The sequence below is a fragment of the Argiope bruennichi genome, chromosome 8 (genome assembly GCF_947563725.1).
Source record: "Argiope bruennichi chromosome 8, qqArgBrue1.1, whole genome shotgun sequence".
NCBI classification, from domain to species: Eukaryota; Metazoa; Arthropoda; class Arachnida; order Araneae; family Araneidae; genus Argiope; species Argiope bruennichi.
In genome coordinates this window covers 8,477,224-8,499,638 of record NC_079158.1, presented here as the reverse complement: position 1 = coordinate 8,499,638, position 22,415 = coordinate 8,477,224, and the positions used below count along the sequence as shown (strand labels likewise).

Genomic DNA, 22,415 nt, shown 5'->3' with positions numbered 1-22,415 from the left:
AACATTTTTGTAAGAAAATGTTTTCTTGATTGGGAATAGTCTTTGCCTCAGTCCAAGAAATATTTGCACATATGGAATTGTCTGAACACCAGTCCACCTGAATAAGGCTTTGTCGTAATTAGGGTTGCGTGTATTTTGTTGTGACTCCAATTATTGGGACGTTTTATAAAAATAGTTTTATTTACATTTTAACTAAAGAAATTAAACATTTGATTTTTGCAACGCGCTTCACCGAGGCAATGTGTGACAGCATTCCGAAGAGAAGATGAGATAATAGTTTTTTTCGAAGCATACCCGGATGATGATCGCGGCGCGGAAATTACGTCACACACAGCTTCGACGGAACCTGTAGTTTACATATATCTGATATGATTTATGATAGGTATAAATAATTTATGATAGGCATTCACTACAAAGTATTCCCCCAGTGACGAAGAGAACGAAAATTACTTGGAAGTAAATGCAATCGTAAGAATCATTACAATATAATAGAAAAATGAATAACAATATATTGAACAAGAATAATAAAATATAAAAATGTTTTAAATTTCCTCCTTTAGGAAAATGAACAACTCTGCCATTACTGGTTATTTTTATATTTTTAGAATTATCATTTTGTTGCATTTTATCGTTTAGCAAAGCTATTTTTCGGGGCGTTTCCGAAATTTCATAGGCATATTTGCCTCTGTCTATCGTGACAGTAACATTTTTATCACTTATATGAATTACAAAAATTTTGTTTGTTCGAGATTTGGCCAAGTGAAGTTCAGAATAAGGAGGAGTTAATGGTGGTCGAACTCTAACATTTTTAAGGAATATGTGACTGCATGAAGTTAAGGATGGATTTACGAAAAATTTAGAATTTCCATGAAAAATAGGATTTGTTGGATTTAGTTTTTTCATTATTGAAACTAAATTTGTCACATAAGTGGATGTTACAGTTGCATTCACAATAGAATCATCACTTAAAAGATCAGATGGTAAACGCATTATAGTACCATATACGAGTTGAGAACTAGTGGCATTAATATCTTTTTTTAATAGCAATACGCAAATCTAGCAAAACTACAGGCAAAGTTTCTGTCCATTTTATATTTTCGTGAGCCATAAGAGAACTTTTAAGATGTCTATGTAGTCTTTCTATCATACCATTTGTGGACTGTGGATGGTATGCAGCTGAATATATTCTGTGACTACCTAAAATATTCGCGAGTTCACGAAAAAGTGTGGATTCAAAATGTCGACCTTGGTCTGTAGTGATTGTTATTGGTGTTCCAAATCTAGATACCCAACCATGCACAAATGCTCGTGCAATGGTCTCGGCTGACATATTAATTGTTGGAATCACCTCAGACCATCTGGTGAATCTATCTATAATCGTCAGACAACATTGATAGCCTTCAGAAATGGGAAGGGGTTCTATGAAATCGAGATGAATGTGAGAGAATTGAGCATCCGGTTTGGCAAAGGTGCTAAGAGGAGCTTTGGTGTGCTGAAAAACCTTAGCACGTTGGCATTTGACACATGCACGAACTCGATCTCTTATATCCGATTTCGTTTTCGGCCATATGAAACGTTTGGAAATTAAATTTGAGGTAGCTGATGTGTCAGGATGAGATAAAAAAAAATGGACATTTTCAAAAATTATTTGTCGAAATGCCTTTGGAATAAAAGGTATGGGTTGGGCTTGAGACATATAACAAATTAGACAGATATCTTCCAGGGGAAAATAATGTTTTTGTAATTTTAAAGATTTGTTTAGATTTAAAGATGCTGCAACTCAGGGTCATTCAATTGCTCTTCAGCAATTCTTTTATAGTCCAATTTTGATGGAGTTGTGATTGAATCGATTTCTATTCGTGAAAGGGCATCAGCAATTATATCATCTCTTCCGTTTACATGACGAATGTTAGTTGAAAACTGTGATATGTAATCTAAATGACTGAGCTGACGTGGCGTACATTTTTCAGGTTTATGTTTGAATGCAAAAATTAAGGGTTTCTGGTCCGTATAAATTGAGAAATTTCGACCATGAAGCATATGATGGAATTTTTTTTATCGATGCATAAATAGCATACAATTCCCTATCATATGTAGACTAGTTTCTCTGACTTTTATTGAGTCTCATTGACAAAAAGGTATTTGGTTCTCATTTATAATTCACAATTGCATCAAAGAGCTACCAATTGCTACATTTAATGTATCCGACCAAAGACTTAATTCTGCACCAGGAATGGGGTATTTTAATAAGGTAGCATTAGCAAGTGCCTGCTTGGCCAAAGTAAATGCTTTATCTGCTTCTTCAGACGATTGAAGTGGATTTTCTGGCTTTTTAGAAGGACGAGAGGATTTCTTTTTATTTTTGAGACCTTCTAAGAATTTATTCAAAGGATCTAAAATCTGAGCAGCTTTAGGAAGCTGCTCAGATTTCAGCGGGTAGGAGGTTAGTCGCCTCTAAGTCTGCCCGTCGACATTTTCCTAGAAGGAGCACGGTTTAACACACTTCTTGGCCTTGTTTTGGAACTTTTCATGATACTAGCAGATGTCCTTGGGCGCAGAAGAGCCGCGCTTTCGAAAGCAAAAATGATTGCGTCGCCGAGAGACGCTTCTTGATCTGCGTAAAGACGCAACTTCTTTTCGAAGTGCTCTAATTGCCTCAATAAAATCTGAGTTGAAATTAGCACAATTCAAAATTGCAATAGAATCAGAGCTTGAAATTTTGCTTACCTCTGGTGGTGTCACTTCCAAAATTCTATCAGCCATTTCTGCAGCTTTAGTAGCGGTGAGAGGAGTGATAGCTGTTAGAATAGATTGCACGTTACTTCGCATTTGTTGAAGAAAGAATTCTAACGAAGTAGCTCGCTGGGTTTCCGATCTCCTAATTGCTCGTCAGTGAGAAGATTTCGGATTTCTTGAGAATTCAATTCTCGCATCTCTTTATTACCTCCGCTTTCAGTTGCTGGTAAGGATCCTTTTCATCAGGGTTAATTATGATGTCACGAACAATAGATACAGCTTCAGGTGGAATATGTGCGACACAATAATTGAATCTGGTTTTGCTTGCAGTTTATAGGCTCTGGCACTGCTAATTCAAATGTAGCTTCAACCATAAAAAATCAAAGTTGCGGATCAGCATAATTAAATTGGGATATCTTCTCTGCTAATACTTCATCCATGTCGGAATTCTTTGAAAACGGGAGTATGCTTATTCAAATGACAGCTGAAAAAATTTTTAATTTCCGCAGTCACCACATCATAATTAGGGTTGCATGTATTTTGTTGTGACACCAATTATTGGAACGTTTTATAAAAATGGTTTTATTTACATTTTAATTAAAGAAATTAAACATTTGATTTTTGCTACGCGCTTTACCGAGGCAATGCGTGACAGAATTCCGAAGAGAAGGAGAGATAATAGTTTTTTTAGAAGCATACCCGAAGAATGATCGAAACGCGACGATTACGTAACACACAGCCTCGACGCAGCCTGTAGTTTACAGATATCTGATATGATTTATGATAGGAATAAATGATAGGTATAAGCGATTTATGATAGGCATTCACTACAGCTTTTACATTTGGTTACTAGGTAACAAATTAGAAAAATTGGAAATAATGAATCCATATTATATATATATCGGGTGATCCAAAAGTCTAGACCAACTTTAAAAATTAATAATTCTAAAACGAATAAAGATACCGGATTCTGTATGATGCAATAAAAAAAAAACCTCTCTGTTTTCCACTTTCCATTGTAGGGTCACTGATATCGGATTACGCAAGCAGCAAAAGTAGTATAAAAAGAACGAATTCATTATCTCCAGCCATGGAAGGGGGGGACGCAGCGAGAGCGACCTCTCGAGCGAAGTCTCAAGCAATGCCTCTATTACAAGCAAATTCAGATGTGAACTTCACACTATCCTTCTTATTAGATGCGAAGAGATAGTAAAAGCCAAAAATCAGGTGGAAATGGCCAACACCATTTTACATTTCATCAACCAATCCATTGAAAGGGAAACCGACCCTATATCCCGAAATAGATACATCACAAACGTACAAATTTACCAGAAAAGACGTGACGAAGCTACTGAAAGATTGAAGGAGCTTGGTCCCTGCCTCCTCCCAAAATGTTGTACACATACAGAAAATAGCCTGGATATCTTCACACACCTTGTATCCTGCCAAGAAAGAATAAAAAACCATAGAGAAATCCTTAAAACATTCAACGACACGCTATAACAAATGAGCAATAACAACCAAGAAAACGCCATCCAATATTTAGATGACCTTAAAGCAAATGAACTGAAAGACAAGATTGAAAAACGTGAAATGGTATTCCAATTTTTTATGCCCTGCCGAATAAAAGGATGCCAAAAGCATTTAACCAAAAACGAAGATATGGAAACTGACCAGCCATTCCTTCCTGTTGATAAAAGACACACTGTAAAAAGAAAAAACTCCATAGATAATCCGGAATAAACAACCAGCAATAAATTCCAAATACTTGTAGAAGCGACCCCACAACCAAGAAAAGAAATTCCCCCTATTCATCTGAAACTTACTGAAGGATACAACTTAATGCTACAAGAAATCAACAAAGAATACCCATGCACAGACAATAGCTACACGAATGGTTTCATTAAAATCACCCCCGGCACCGATGAAGAAAGATTGGGAATCTTGGAATTCCTCAACAATAAGAAGCTCGAATAAGTGATCTCTGAAGACCCCACAGAGAGGCCCATCAAAATCATAATTAAGGGATTGCCCATCTACAGGACTGCCCATCTTAAAACAGGAAATCGAAGCACTGAAATTCAAAAGAGGACGCATTTCCTAACTTAAAAATTATAGAAACAAGACCTTCTAGCCAATTTTCCTTGTGGAAGTCAAGAAAACGGCGAATTACAAAAACACATACAACATTGCTCATTTTTAATACACCAGAATAAAAACTGAAACCTACAGAAAGCCTACCAAAGCCACAATGTGTTACAGATGTGCAGGATTTCATCACAGTGCAAGGAATTGCAGATGCAATCCTCGCTGTATTAAATGCAATGGGAACTACACAACTGCAGAATGCCTACAGAAAGAAAAAAATCCCTGAGCCTGTTTGTATCAACTGTAACAGATCCGGACACCTGGCTTCCTGGAAAGGATGCCCTGCCTATCCAACAACAGCCTCAGGATATAGAAGAACATATGCTGATCCCCTTAGAAAACAGAAATAGTACCCAGAAATCAACCCAGAACCCACCTATTTCAAGACAGAGGCCCCAACACCAGCAACAGTCAGCTGAATTTACCTCACCCACAGACCAACATCTCTGAAATGAATAATAGAAGCTTTCAAAGAAATTAAAAAAACTACTACAAGAATTCCCCGGACTCCTAACCGCAGCAACAAAATTAAAAGAAACTATACTCTGTTTCACCCTAACTTGGCAGTAGTGTATATTCTAGGCATGCCGAATCACAGTCACTGTCAGGGGAACTGGGTTACTTTAAAGTACAAAGTTACTAGAAATGTAGATCGCTGGCGAAACTTTATCTCGCAAATTTTTCGCCAAATAGTAAATATTTATTTACTTTATTATATTATCACTTTATCGCAGAATTAATTGTTTCCTTATTTTCATTATTTTTTCAACATTATCGATACATTATTTTAATAAAACATTAATGTTATTTCATTTCGTTTCATCGTTTCTCAAAAGAAAACCCTAAATCTTTCAATATTCGGTAAAGCGTAGTTCGGCTAATGTTTTTCGAAAAGATATCTGTATAATCGTTCACATCTTTTAAAACTTTATCTAATGTTGGGATCTCATTTCTACGAAAATATGCATGGATTTTTCGTCAAATACAGGATAATGTAAAATCATCCTATTTTACAAGACCTGAATGTTTACCTACTGAGCCTGATCATTTCTTTCCAGGGGTACTTAAAGAACTGGATGCCTTTATTTCTTTTTTCAAAAGGAAAATTGTTCATTGCGAAACACCTGTAAGGTGCGAAACTTTATCGACGATTTGATTGATAGAATCTTGAGGGTTTTCTCGGAGTCGAGAATAGACGTTTAATATGTTTCTGCATGCTGCCCTTTTTGTTGGTTTCACTCGTCTTGAAGGTGTGCACAGCGTAGTCGGTGATAACACTTTCTCTTTTTCAGACATTTTAGAAGTGAATAAAAATAACGAATCGAATAAATATTCAACAATCAAAACTAATAACTACTAATGTGATTAATAGTATCAAAAATATCAGCTGGTAAAAAAGCGAGAATAAAAAAGTACGAAAGATTATAACAGTTGCGAACTGAATGAAACTAAGTTGGCGGAGACGTAAAAGAAAAACGCGCCAAATATTTAACCTTGAAGACCGGTTCTAGCCAAAGTGGAATTCATTATGTCAATCTTTTAGCTTTATTCGTTCGCTTTATTTACAAACTACTTAACAGATAGGCACTTGTAACTTGAGAATAATTTTAAATACATACTGATAAAAAAAAGATTTCTGTAATTTATGATATTATTTGATAAATTTCTACGCATTTTAACTATTTTAAAGTCGGAATTGATGGGGAACTCTTTCTCAACGCGGAGCGTCACATTTTCTACCTTTTACAATACTGCCAAGTTAGGGTGAAACAGAGTATAAGTCTAAAGATGAAAAAAAACTTATTCTTCTCAATGCTCTCCTTGACTAAGTCCCAACTCACCCGCCCACCGACCAATTGCAAGCTCCTGATTCGTCCCCTTCAAACAATAGTTTATCCACCACCAGGCACCGAAAACTGCGAAGACCCAGCCAACTTCACCCTCTCCCACACGTCTCCTACTAGTCATTCCTGATTGGTCGCCATCGCACCTACTCCTCCGGCCTTCGCACTTTACCAGCTGTGGCCTCATTTTCCATCTGCCATGAAGAGAGGTCGGTCCTTCGGTCCGCACCTCTATCAAAAGTTCATGTCATTCCCTAAAAGCCAAGCCTTCATCAGTCATCGCCATTATAGGAGTTAGCTTCTTTAGGGAGCGGACACTCCTTTAATCTCTCACCATAATCTAGTCGCTGCTCACAGTTCAGGGCATTAACGACGCCAGGAAGTTACGTCGTCAGGATCATGGAGATAGCCTTGCTTCGCAAGGCGGGTGCTCCGGTGAATCATCAGTAAACGAGCTAGTCGAAATTAAAGGCATTGAAATGTTATCCTTGGTGGAGAAAGCCGTATTAGTTAAACTCTTTTACAAAAATGAAGAAAGTTCCAGTCAGGCATTGCCAGTATATCGTAGCTTGAAAGGTATACGAGATGGTAAAGGACCAATGACATGCTCTGCATTGACCAAAATGATGCAGAAATTTAAAACGATAGATTCTTTGGCTTCACGTCCGAGAAGTGGCCAACCTACAGCATCTGTTATTGTTGTCCCGACAGTCGAACAAAGTAAGCAATCGATGTCAGCCGTTTCTGCACACTGGAATGTAGAGCTCGAGAAGTTTCAAGGAAGACAGGCTTGTCTTAAGGATCTGTCAGGAGAGCACTGCGAATAACACTGAAAGGATATCCGTACAAGCTGCACTACAATCAAGAACTGAAACCTGGCGATTTCATCCAGCGACGAGATTTTGCGAATTGGGTATTCGTTAAAATGGAACAACAGCACGACTGGCTACACACTGTGCTTTGGACAAATGAAGCGCATTTCACACTGCATGGCAGTGTTAACAAACATAATTGTCGTGGAGCACAGAAAACCCACATGCATTTGTTGAAGAACCCCTGCATCAGCCAAAAGTGACCGTCTGGTGTGGATACAACGCTAATTTTTTAATCGGCTCTTTTTTTTTTTTTTTTTTTTTTTCGGGGAAGTCACCGAGACGGGTTTGAAAACAATTTCTGTCACTGGTTAGCGATATGCAGCATTGTTTCAGAACAAGATTATTCCAGAATTGCAAACGAGTCAGGCACTACAGACAGTCATCTTTATGCAAGATGGAGCACCGCCGCATATCTTTGTGCCAGTGCAACGACTGCTACGCTTAAAATTTGGGAAGGATCGCATTATCAGTCGAAATTTTCAAAACGTATGGTCCCCAAGATCTCCCGATCTGACACCTTGTGACTTTTGACTATGGGGTTACTTGAAATCCAGGGTATACCGCGACAAACCACAAACATTGAAAAATTTGAAAGATCCCATCCACTAACATGTGTCCGCAATACCGAAGGAAATATTGTTGAATGCTGTTAACTGTATTGTTCCTCGTCTGACAGCTGTGCTGCTGAATGACGGACAGCACATTGAACAGTTGTAAAATTCAGCGACTTGTTATTTGAGTAAGCAATCTGTTGGTCAAATAAAAATTTCTAATATCATAGTCTCCTTCCATCATCCGATATCAGTAACACTACAGCGCTATCTGTTAGGGGAAAACAGAAATTTTTTTTTATTGCATCATACAAAATATGTTCTTTTTTTTTTTTACCATTTATTTGGTGCAAATTGCATCATTTTATCTTTATTCATTTTCGAATTATAAATTTTTAAACTTGTTCCAGACTTTTGGATCACCCGGTATATAAACGATAATTCCATTTGAGGGTTCCTGTGACATATCTGGTGTGCCTAGTCTTTCATCTGCCTTTGGATAATACAATAATGCTTTTCTTGTCCAGCAGAATGGAACAATATTACGCAATCACTTTACCACGAACATGTTTTTAATGCAAATGGCAAACCCTTCAAATAGTATTTTAATGCTTTAAAAAAAAATGAGCAATATTACCAACAAAATTTTAAATAGTTGCAACTATTTTATGTTAGAACAGTAAACATGAGACCAATTAAATTTAAATAAAATAAAAATAAAGGGAATTCATATCTTTTTGTCATATTTTTGCAAAATTTTTTTATTGTGCGCGTTTTTTTCTCAAGGAGAACCATCTAAAAGCATATAAATCTGTTAGTAAGAAAAAAATACAGAAGAAAATTGAAAAATTTTCAGTATATGTGCAATATAATATTAATTTTATTTTGTTAATTAACCATTTTAGAAAAGTTAATAATGTATGCAACACCTCTTGACAATTGATTTTACCAATTGGCGAGATGATTTTAGGTAATTACCAGAGACATGGATGCTTTATTTTTAACATTCTCATAGCAAAGAATTAAAAATTTTCAAAATAAATATGAATTATCATTCTATTATACATAAAAATGCATTATGTAATTAATTTTTACTGCAATAAATGATATTTAAAATATGATTCAATAAAAAAAACTATGAAAAAAATATGTATGCAATTCAAAAACAGCTTTGTTAATAATTATTTTTTTTTATTATATTTGACTATTTTAATATATATGTGAGTATATATATTAAAAGTAGATGGATGCACCATATTTCCTTTTGGCTTAAGGAGACAGTCAAAATAATTCAAGAAAATGAAAGGGAATAGAATTATAATATTGAACAGTTTGGCAAGGAAAAAAAAGTACAGGTAATATTTTTAATTTAATTTAAATTCTAGATAATTTCCTAATTTTTATCTTAAATTAGTCCATATTACTTTATTCTAAAATTTTCCCTTATTTCCTGATTGAAAGCCCACTACTTTTATTTAATTATTTCTAACATGCACTCTAAAAAATTAATGTGTTTTGACTTCCCATACACCGAGAAAAGGGCTAAAAATATCCAACGCCCAAAGGGAAATAATTTTCTTAAAATCACTCTTTGTCATATACAATCCAACTTTAATTTATCTTCCCCATGAAAAAATAAATTTAAGTTTATTCCAAAAGTGTCTTCTTTCAGCCATGCATCTTCCAAAATTATGCTACATACATGTATTACAAAAGTTTCAAATTATTTTTGTCAGAAATAATTTAATATATATCTTCACAAACACACCATTTTAATATTTTAATGTTAATACTTTTTAAAAATCAGAAATTCACATTTTAAGTGTTGTTATTGAATATTTTATTTTCTTGGTTAGTAATGGAGCTCCAGTATAATTATATTTCTGACAGATTATTATAACATTTTATATTTAATACAAAATAATGTATCAAAAAATTTTAACAACAATGACTTACACATAAAAAATTTCAAATACAGAAAAAGAGCAAAAATCATAAGAACTGGGAACATGTAATAACTTGTTCAATAAAGCAAAAAAAAAAAAAGCATTTTATTAAGTTTAAGAATTGAAACGCAACTTTCCTCTAAGTAGAACATTGGATTTCAATAAATTAAAAGTAAAGGTTGATCATTAAATTATAGCCAAATTATATGGACAAACACATTTGTTGATACATGATCAAATATTTGTTCAAATAGTAAATTATTATTTTGTCATTCTGATGGAATTATGAAAAAGTGAAATAAATTGAAAACTGCTGATATGCACATTATTGCTATCATTGCTTTGTTAATTCAAATATATAAACTATCAATTGCATTAGTGCAAAACATTCTAGCAGCATAAGAAAGTTTTTCAACAAAATGAAATTTAAAATGTTTTGTAATTTCATTCAAAAATATTACTTCTCCTACTTTTACCAACTACAAAATTAATTAAGGCTAAAGTTTTAGGATAACTTTTTGAAATCACAATATAAAAGGGATGACAAGTAGAAACCAATCACAAAAAGATTCAGAATTGTTTCATATAAATACAATGATTATAGAAAATTGATAATAAAATCAATTGATATCAGAATGCTTGGTTGTAAAATGAATATAATCAGGCAATAAGAAAATATGTAAAATTGATTTTTTTTAATTAAAATAATAACTAGCTTTCTTTGATAACCAGCTGTTTGTCCACCATATTAACAATATAAATTCCATCATGTTAACCAGTTTTGAAAAACTATATATTACTAAAATTAAGGAAAGTGTCATTTAAAATTATACCTAACTAATAAATGTAAAGTACTATTTTAGTTATATATGCTTATAATGTGGTGAAATTGTTCCAGTTGTTAAGCCTGGGAGCTTTATCTTTTCTCAAACGAGTCTCTGTCTTAAGTTGTATTTTACAAAATCTCTCAAAAATAGAAAATGATTAAGTAAATGTTCATTAATGATGTATTTAAGAGTTATGAACTCCAACATGAAGTTAAAAAAAAAATCATGACATTGGTACAATGATTGAAATTAGGGGGAGAATTTTTCATGGTATTTTCCAATTAAGAATTTATAGTGAAGTAGATCTCCAAAACTTTTTCTTGAAAATGGAGTATTATGAGCAGCAGCCAAACACCATCTAAGGGGTCATAAACTTTCAGATGAAACAAAAATTGATGAAATCAGTATAGCGTTGAGGTTGGGAAACTCCACCATTCTTTTTTTCACCTACTTACAGAATACATAGTAAAGTAGTGCTTTTTTAAATTCTCTCAAAAATAGAGAGTGGTGATATGTACATAAACATTAATGACATTTCTAAAGACTATAAGATTTCATGTTAATAAAAAAAAGTGATGAAATTGGACAAATGACTGGGCATATAACACTCTCTCTCTCTTTTTAAATATACAGAATTCTTTTAATTATGTGATATATGCAACTTTATATTATATATATTGTTAATACTGTTAAAGTTACATATTTCTTTGGTTCAATTATTCTCGATACTATTTAAAACGTATTTAGGTACTATTTAAAATGTATTTAGTTGCAGAATTTGTAGTAATATATAAAATCCCACAAAAATGTAAATTGTAATATATATTCTATTAACTTTGCACAAAGATTATTTGAACAAACATATCAATCAATTTAATCAATGAGATATTATAAAACCAATCAAAGTTTTGTAGAAAACAAAATATCATTAACATTAAGCAACAACTATATGTTATGAATGAATAACATTTCCAAAATTTCGTTTAAAATATTACAGCATTATTGGAAACTTTTTCCTAAAAAGTATATATTTGATTTGGTTTTAAATGCCAGAAAAACAAGTATTTTAATTAATGAACAATAGTAAAAGTTCAGCATAGTTTTTTTTTTTAAAAGCAAAGATTACAAAAAACTATATCAAAATAAATATAATTATATTTTTACATTGTGTACAGTATGAAACTTTAATGTAAGATTTGTTGAATTCATATGATTTAAAAAATTCTAATAATAATAATTCCAGTAAATTTTTGTTATTCGATATTTTTTATTAAATAAATCAATATAATTTACCATGTATAAAAATTTGATATTGAATTAAAGAATTATTTTGACTTACTTTCAATCGTTAGTTTTGCATAAGTTTCACCATAACTTAAAACACCATCCAAGAATTTTAAAATAATCAATACTTTTTTATTATTTTAGCAGCTTCTGAGCTTACTTGATAAATTTAGTACTATGCAAGGTCACAGTTATAAATTTCCCATGCTCACCTTAACAAAAAATTAATACGTGGATTTTATAAATATGTATATATATATTGCATGATTGCAAATTTTATTTTGGTGAGATTTCATTATCATCTTGACTATACTTTTCAGGTGTTTAACAATTAAATATCACAGGCTACAATAATAAAAGAGTACCAGAAACTATTTCCTCAATAGATATAAGAAGGTCAATAAACATTTCTTGATAAAAATATAAAAAATAAATGATAAAAATTTTAAATGATGTAAAAATTGTGAAATTTTTCAGGAAGTAAATAAAACATATATATTAATAAGAAATCTTTAAAATATAGAACAATCATCTTAGAAAAAATAAGCCATTTTTGAACCAGTTTTAATTATATTTAGTGACATGGCAGGAATTGAATGAATAGAAAAATTACCCACATAGAAGAGCAGTAATAAAATAGAATAAATTACCTAATTCTATTTAAAATCTTCATTATATTCAAATGCCAGATTTTTCATAAAAAATTATTTCTCATAGGAGGAAAAAAGAAACTCTCGATTGTATACAAAATAAGGAAAGCAAATTTCAGTCGAAATTTTAACAATGACAGCAATAATTTACTATAATCTACATAATTTATCTGCATAAAAACTTAATATAGTTAAATAAATACCACATTATCAAAATAATTTTCTGACATAGATCTTGTTGTTTAGAAATATGGCCAAATTATGAGAATAACACTGAGCTAAGTATTTCGAACTCTATTTTTCCATGGCACAATTACATAAGGACATTTGATCAACATCAGAAGATTCAATATATACTAGCCTGTCACTCAGAATATTAAAAAAAGAAATAGCTCTGAAATTCCTTATCCTGATGATTCCTTTTTTAACTGACTATTTCTAGTACTACATAAAATTTCCCAACTTGAGAATTTTATATAGAGTTTTCTCACTGATACAAAAATTAATATGTGTTAAATTTCTATATCCTAAGCAATACTAAAATAATACACTCTCAACAATTTTTTAGAGAATAATTTTTGGGAATATCAATGTAGAAAACAATCTTTAAAAAAATGAAGTTTTAATTTCGAATATTATGCTATAAAAGATTAAACCAATTTTATAATAAGAACATGCCTGTCTTTAGATTTCATCCGATTAGAAATGTATATTAAATTACATGTTAGACAGCAACTATCATTCATACAAGAACATCAAATGACGAATAAATATAAAGAAAATACATTGAAAATCATATAATAACATACGTTGAAAATCAGCAATATTATATAATTTCAAAATATTCTTCGTTGTTGTTATTCAACTGTAAATGTTTAATGGATATGTTTGCCCTCCAATAATACTTTATAAACAAATAATTCATAGTTTCTTTTTCTCTTTCGCAATTCCGAATTATAAAATAAATATGTAGTAGGTGCATAAGCACATTCCGACAACACTTACTTAATTTTTAATAATCTGGCCATGCAATTCTTAAAGTAAAAGACGTAAATAATTTTGTTCTTTAATAACAAACTTTTGCTGTTGTTAACAAGACGTCACCGACTTCCATCCCAGAACACATGGTTGATAATAAGATGTGTCGTTCAATTCAGATTCAGAATGAACGCATTCCAATACCGCAAGCGGAGCCTGAGTTTCCGGAACCGACTTGTCAACCGCTCCGACAGAACGACTTCGGAACCAAATAATTGGAGTCGGTCTTACAAATCAAATTCAGTCCTAGCCATCGAATAAAATAATGAGAAAAGAGAATGTCTTGTTGCAGATTCGATACTGCAAGCCAGTGAGAAGAGATAGACGAGTCAAGTGTGTGTATTTTCAGGCAGGAACAAAAAAGGAACAAGCTTCGAGTCTTGACATGAAACACGGGTCCTGAGAGTCATAGTCTTGTGCAATCTACCGCCATATTTTTTTCTCAATAAGTTTCTTCGCGGGGAGGGATTTATTTAAATAAAATATGTATTTTCGCAAAGTATTATCCAAAGTCGAGTTTCTCTTTTCTGTTCGGATTGTAATTTTCTTAGAATAAGTATATTTAACTTTCTCTTAAATGAGCAGTGTAGTTGACAGAGCAACATGAATGAAGGACGGTTGAGGGTTGTCTGTTCGACTCGCGTATTTCTTTTTCTTTTTTTAGTTTTGATATTATTATATTTAATAATTAAATCGAATATTCTCAGATTTTACAACTCTATTTTTGAATATTGTTCTTCTTTAAATGAGTAAATTTGATATGAAAACGATCTTGCCATTTAATCTTGACCGAATCCTTATTTAAATAAAATACGTATTTTCGATGTAGGATTATGATTGATTGAACTTCTCTTTACTGTTCGAATTATAAATTATAATAGGATAATTAAACTTAACTTTTTCTTGAGTTATCGGGTAAGACAGAATAGTGGTCCGTTTTTTATATATTTGTTAGTTTGTTTATATTATTATATTTAATAATTTAGTTAAAAATTCTATATAACCTTTTTTGAATATTTCTCGTCATTAAGTGAAAGATTTTAATATGAAAGTGACTTTGCCACTGAATCGTCGCCGAATCCTTATTCAAATAAAATATAAAATTTCGCCATAGGATTGCATTGTGCCTTCATTCGAGCTTCTTTATACTGTTCGCATTGTAATTATATTAGAATCAGTACATTTAATATTCTCTTGAGTATGAGGAGTGCACAGTACAACGTGGATGAAGCTATTATGGGGTTCGAGGAGGGTTGAGTGTCGCCGGTTCGAGTTATGTCCTTTTTATGTATATATACTTAATAATTTAATTAAATATTCTATGAATCGAAGATTCTATAAACTTATTTTCGAATATTTTTCTTCTTTAAGTGTGTAATTTTGATATGAAAATGACTTTGCCAATTAATCTTTATTGAATCCCTCTGAAATAAAATATGTATTTTCCTCATAGGATTACATTGTGACTTCATTCGAGTTTCTCTAAATTGTTCGTATGTAATTACCTTAGAATAAATATATTTAACTTTCTCTTTAGTGAACGGGAAAGACAGTATAGATCTTGTAGAAACTTGAATGAAGGAGGGTTAAGGGTGCGTTTTTCGTTTCTTTCTCGATATTTCTATATATAATAATTTAATCAAAAATTATCAAACTATACAACATTTTATTGTATATTTTTCTTCATTAAGTGAATAATATTGATATTAAAATGACCTTGCCACTGAATCGTCGCTGAATCCTTACTTAAATAAAATATGTAATTTCGCCTTAGGATCACATTGTTCCTTCGTTCGAATTTATCTTTACTGTGCGTATTGCAATTATATTATAATAAGTATAATTAACTTTCTCTTGATTGAGAGGAGACGACAGTATTGTTGTCAGAGCAATCTGGAGGAAGTAGGCTTGAGGGTTGTCGATTCGAGTCGGGAATGTCATTTTCTTTCTTTTAAGTTTTCCTTCTCGGTATTATTATATTTAATAATTTAAGTGAAAATTCTCGAAATATACAACCCTGTTTTTGAATATTTTTCTTCTTTAAGCGTGTAAATTTGGTTTGAAAACACCCTTGCAACTGAATGGTCTCTTAGTCACATTTAAATAGACTATAAATTGTCGTCATAGGATGACATTGTTTTTTCGGATTATAATTATAAGAATAAGTACATTTAATTTTCTCAAGAGGGATGTCAATATGGTGGTCAAAGCAGCATGAAAGAAGGTTTGTTAAGGGTCGTGGATTCGAGTCGCGCATTTACTTTTATAACTTTTTTCATTTAAATATTTATATACAGTATTTTAATCGGAATATCTCATACTCTACAAAACTAGTTTGATATAATTTTTCCTTTAAAAACTTACAAAATTTTCATTTTAAAGTTCAACCAAACTGAAGTGAATAAGAGAAGTATGCAAATCTAAATTAACATCATCATTCATGAAAATGAAAATTACTGTTACGAGCGCCTTTGGCTAAAAACTAATTTTAACTTTAATCATACTAGAGCTATAACTTGCTTTTACAACTCTAAAATCAGAATTAACTGCGCGCGAAACCAATGTATGTTTTTGTATATGGCAACTAAATATAAATATAGCATGTAAATAGAATTGTAATTTAGATAGATAATAAAATGGAGTCAGATTAATAACGAGTGGATTATTTCACATTACGATCCCACATCTTTGAATCTTATTAGCGGAGAAACGACTGAATGAAATGAAATTCAGGTAGAGTCTCAACATTGTGGTGAACCCGGACGTGATTGCTAAAAATACGGTACGTCTGTTTTTATTTGCAATAAGAATTAAGTAGTGAAATGAAAATGGAGATGTCCGTTAAGAAGCGATCACCTATTAGATCTAACTTTACGAAAACGTATAATGTGCTAATTGAAAGATTAAAGGTCGATGAACCTCAGGAAAAAGAAATTAAATCACTTTTCGGCAATTTGGAACGAATTTATTCGGATTTGGCCAAATTAGATAATGAAATATGTAGTTTTCTTCTGGAAAATTCGGATACCGAAAAGTATGAAGAGGAGTATATGAAAATCGAAGAATACAGCACAAAAATGATTGAAGCGAAAGTAAATGTGGACATATATTTGACTAAACTTTCTTACGCTGAAAAGGAAAGCGTTGGTTCTGTTTCTCCTAGAATTAAACGAAAACTTAAGTTACCTAAAATAGAACTCGTTAAATTTAACGGTGAAATTAAGAATTGGCTGGCTTTCTGGAGTCAATTTAAGCGTATTCATGATGATGATAAATTAGAGAATGAAGACAAATTTCAATATTTGATCCAATGTGTAAGTGAAGGAACTAGAGCTCGGGAAATTATAGATAGTTATCCTCCAACAAATGCGAATTATTGCAAGGCAATAGAAAGTTTAAAATCGCGTTTCGGAAAGGATGAGTTGCTTATTGAATACTACGTTCGTGAGCTACTAAAATTAGTTATAATAAATGCTTCAGAAGCTAAAAGGAAATTAAGCACGTCGCAAATTTATGATAAATTAGAAACTTACTTAAGAGCTCTAGAATCAATTGGTTTAACATCAGACAAGTATTCAGCAATGCTTTTCCCCCTGGTGGAATCCTGCATACCTGAAGATATTTTCAGGGTATGGCTGCGTAATCCAATTATAATAGCAAATCATGACCCGGAAAGCAATGCTTATTCAGAAAAACTGAAAAACCTATTACTCTTTCTGAAAACAGAAATAGAAGGTGAGGAAAGAATTCGCTTAGCGAAATCAGGATTTGCACCTAAGGTGTGTAATGAGAGGAATTCTGATTCTGTGGCTACTGCTACAGATTTGTTTTCAGGAGGTACAGAAAAAAGAAAACATAATACCATCTGCGTTTTTTGTGAAAAACCTCACGAAAGCAAAGAATGTTACTATGCCAAAAAATTTGATTTTGAAAAGAAACAAAAGATTTTGAAAAATAAAAAATGCTGCTTCACTTGTTTAAAGCCTGGCCATAGGTCAAGAATTTGCAAGTCAAATGTACAGTGCCTGCTTTGTAATAAGAGGCATTGGACTTTGATGTGTCCAGATCTGCCAACAAACAAACCAAAAGTCAAAACACCTGAGGTGGAAGAGAATCTAAATGTCAATTTATCCAATCAGTGTGCTGCTGAAGAAGTTCTCCTTCAAACATTGCAAGTTAATATTAAAGCAGAAGGAAAAACACGCAGAGTACGAGCTCTTATTGACAGTGGTTCGCAGCGATCGTACTTATTAGAGAAAACAATTAAAGAAATGAATCTGAGGCCCATTGAAGTTAAAAATATCATACATTCGGTATTTGGTGGATCTACGTTAGAAAAACAAGATCATGGACTATATGAAATAACCCTTCAGAATTTGAATACGGGATTCACTTACGATATGCAAGTCCTCGATCAACCAATTATATGCGGAAAAATACCTCGGATCCACAAAGGAAATTGGCAAAAGGAGTTGAAGAAAAAGAATATAATACTCTCTGATCAAGGCAAAGATTGTCCGGACATTGAATTGCTGATAGGGGCTGACTTTTGCGGACAGTTATTCTCAGGAAATATATATGCTCTGAAATGTGGATTAGTAGCATATGAAACAAAATTAGGCTGGCTGATCATGGGTAAAGTTTTTGGAGGAAAAGAGGAAAATACTTCCGCTCAACTGGTGACTTCAATGCTAATACAAAATAGCTCTATCGCTGATCTTTGGAAATTAGAAACTTTAGGTATTATGGATCCAGTTGAAACTAAATCTAAAGAAGAAATGAAAAGAAACGCAATGGATCATTTTATGAAAGCAGTGGATAGAGATGAAAATGGCAGATACATAGTTAAGCTACCTTGGATAGAAGCAAAAGAAATTCTACAAGACAATAGATCCACAGCTGAACAACGTTGTATCCGTACTTCACAAAAGTTAAAAGATGAAAAGAAATATGCAGAATATGAGGCTGTTTTTGAAGAATGGCTTGAGGAAAATATAATAGAGAAAGTGCCCAAAATGGAGGAGGGAAATCCAAGTTATTATTTGCCGCACCGAGGTGTTTTTAAGGAAAACTCATCAACCAAAGTACGTCCAGTGTTTGACGCTTCTTGTCGAGTTAAGAAAGTTCCGTCCTTAAATGACTGTCTGGAAAAGGGACCAAATTTAATAGAGCAAATTCCACCCATTTTAAGAAAATTCAGACAAAATAACATTGGGGTAATTTCTGATATTAAAAAAGCCTTTCTTCAAATCTCAATTGCAAAAGAGGATCAAGATGTTTTGCGATTTCTTTGGTGGAAAGATTACGAAACAAGAAAATTTGAGATACTTCGTCACCGCCGTCTTGTTTTTGGCCTCACTTGTAGTCCTTTCCTCTTGGCAGCGGTTTTGATGAATCATCTAGAGGAAAGTAAAGAGTGCTTTCCTGAAACCTCCGAAATATTGAAGAATTCCTTTTATGTAGATAACTGTGTGACATCCGTGCGCAATGAAGATGATCTTACCCGATTCATTCAAGAAGCAAAGCTGTTGCTTTCCAAGGCTTGTTTTGATCTTCGAGGTTGGGAATATACAAGGGACCTAAGTCGGGACGAGCCAACTGTTCCAACCTCAGTACTTGGACTGTTATGGAATACAAATGAAGATTTCCTTTTCTGTGATTTACAAAATACAGAATTTAATTTTGATGTTTGCAGTAAAAGAAATATTCTGTCAACGTCTCAAAAGATATTTGATCCACTTGGATTTTTATGTCCTGTGACAATATGTTTAAAACTCTTAGTGCAAAATATTTGGAAAAGAAACTTAGGGTGGGATGAAATTCTACCAGATGACATTCAGAAAAAATTCAAAACTTTGATTGTTGATTTGAAATTGCTGTCTGAAGTTAAGATCCCTAGATGTGTAAAGATCAATGGCTGCACCGAAGGACTAAGTCTTCATACCTTTTGTGATGCCAGCAAAGTTGCATACAGTACTGTCGTATTTTTGAGAAATACCTTGGGAGAGGAAGTCAAAATATATTTTATAGAGGCAAAAAGTAGAGTAGCACCTTTAAAGGTTATTACAATACCTCGTCTAGAATTACTAGCATGCTGCATTGGAGCTAGGTTAACTTCAGATATTAAAAATTCTATGTCTTTGAGAGACGTACCTACTTTTTATTGGACAGATTCTTCTGTTGCTCTTCATTGGATTCAAAAAGAAGATCATTGGGGTACGTTCGTGAATAACAGAGTAGAAGAAATAAGAAGTCTTTCTTCAAAGGATGCTTGGAAGCATCTCCCAGGCACTTGCAATCCTGCTGATCTCCCTTCCCGTGGTTGTTCAATCCAAGGATTTTTGAAATCGAGATGGTGGGAGGGCCCACAGTGGTTGAAACTTCCAGAAGAAGAATGGCCAGCGACAGACTCTGAATACAATTTTGAAGAGGTTTTCCGGGAAAGGAAAAAGAGGGTCGTAACTTTAGTCAACTCTACAGATCTGAATAAATCCTGGTATTTGTACAAGTTCTCAAGATATTCCAAAATTGTGCGAATGATAGCATGGATGCTACGATTTGTACAAAATTGCCGAAATCCAATTAACAAGATGAAAGATCTTTTAACTGTTGCAGAACTAGATGCCGCCGAAAGAAAGGTGATACAAATCGTGCAACAAGAAACCTTTAATAACGAAGATGCAAGATCAAAACTTAAATCACTCTGTGTGTTTAATGATTCTGATGGACTAATTAGATTGAAAACTAAAATTACTAGACGAGATGATGAAGAAAATTTTAGATACCCTCTAGTATTGCCTTGTAAGCACCCATTAGTGGAGAGATTGATTTTCGAACATCATTTGATCTCTTCCCATGCTGGAGTTCAAGTTGTCCTAACAGATATCCGTCAAAAATTTTGGATTCTGCAGGGCCGAAAAACTGTCCAGAAAGTGCTCTCAAGGTGTATAAGATGCAAAAGATATACGAGCAAGAAAATTGAATCAATTCCTGCGCCACTACCGGAAGATCGTGTACGGGAAGCCTTGATATTCGAAGTCACTGGAGTGGATTTAGCAGGGCCGCTTCATTTAAAGGATGGGAAAAAGGCCTGGATCTTGCTTTTTACTTGCGCTGTATATAGGGCCATTAATTTGGAATTAATACAGAGTCTTTCAACTAATGGATTCCTTCTAGGTTTTAGAAGATTCGTCGCAAGACGAGGGCGAACTAGGACTATATACAGCGATAACGGAACAAATTTTACTGGAACAAATAATTTGATGGGTTCTCTTGATTGGGACAAGATTGTCAATGACGCCTCCGTCTTAAGAATTCAGTGGAAATTTAACCCCCCAACAGCTGCTTGGTTGGGCGGATTTTTCGAGAGCATGATTAAGATGGTGAAGACGCTTTTAAGAAGAGTTTTAGGAAAGGCATCGCTTCATTACGAAGAAATGTTCACTATTCTTTGTGACGTAGAAGCCAACATCAATTCAAGACCTCTGAATTATCTATCGGAAGATCCGAATGATTTAATTCCACTGACTCCCTCAATGTTCATTCAAGAGACTACAAAGGTAGGAGTTCCCGATTTGGATACTTTGGATAAAGTCAATATCTCCAAACGATATCAGTATCAACAAAAATTACGAGAGGACTTGAGGAAAAGATTTCGAAAAGAATATCTAAGCTTGTTAATCCAGAAGAAGCCAAAAGGAAAGGAATCTAGACAAGTGCAAGTGGGAGATATTGTTATAATTGAAAGTGATATCAAAAAGCGACTAGACTGGCCTTTGGGATTGGTAATCGAAGTGTTTCTTGGGAAAGATGGCTGCATCCGAGTAGTGAAGCTAAAAACAGCGAGTGGGGAACTTGTGCGTCCAGTGCAACGTTTATACCCCTTGGAATTAGACCATGACGATCCTGTGGGTGCGAGAAAAAACGAACCGGTTGCTTCGTATGAAGAAATCGAAATCCCGAGCTCGGAAAATAACGACTATGAAACAAAAACTAGAAGTGGAAGAAAAGTGGTTAAACCTTCACGTTTTAACTAACTTTTAAACTTTATTATGTACTTTTCAAATATGTGCATTTCATGTTTTGATTTCTAAATATTTTGAATGCAATATTTTGTTAATTTTGATTTTGTAACCTCCTAATTTAAAAATCAAAAGGTGGGAGGATGTTACGAGCGCCTTTGGCTAAAAACTAATTTTAACTTTAATCATACTAGAGCTATAACTTGCTTTTACAACTCTAAAATCAGAATTAACTGCGCGCGAAACCAATGTATGTTTTTGTATATGGCAACTAAATATAAATATAGCATGTAAATAGAATTGTAATTTAGATAGATAATAAAATGGAGTCAGATTAATAACGAGTGGATTATTTCACATTACGATCCCACATCTTTGAATCTTATTAGCGGAGAAACGACTGAATGAAATGAAATTCAGGTAGAGTCTCAACAATTACCTTTATGCAAATTAATTTTATCTAATATCATTCGAATTGCACAGAAACTTTAGTTC

At 33.1% G+C, this 22,415-nt stretch overlaps 1 protein-coding gene across 3 annotated transcripts in view; it reads right to left on the bottom strand.

Moving 5' to 3' along the window:
• LOC129980926 (T-cell activation inhibitor, mitochondrial-like) overlaps positions 1-22,415 on the bottom strand; it is a 181,393-nt gene that overhangs the window by 33,473 nt on the left and 125,505 nt on the right. Inside the window, exon 1 of one of the 3 annotated variants that reach the window (XM_056091417.1) lies at positions 13,867-13,980. The exons of 1 other annotated variant lie outside the window; for it this stretch is intronic. In XM_056091417.1, coding sequence (XP_055947392.1) covers positions 13,867-13,889 — 23 coding nt within the window. In that variant the 5' untranslated portion in view covers positions 13,890-13,980. Of the gene's footprint in view, positions 1-13,670; positions 13,830-13,866; positions 13,981-22,415 lie in introns of those variants that run through there. One more of the 3 variants, XM_056091418.1, reaches the window with a different exon arrangement.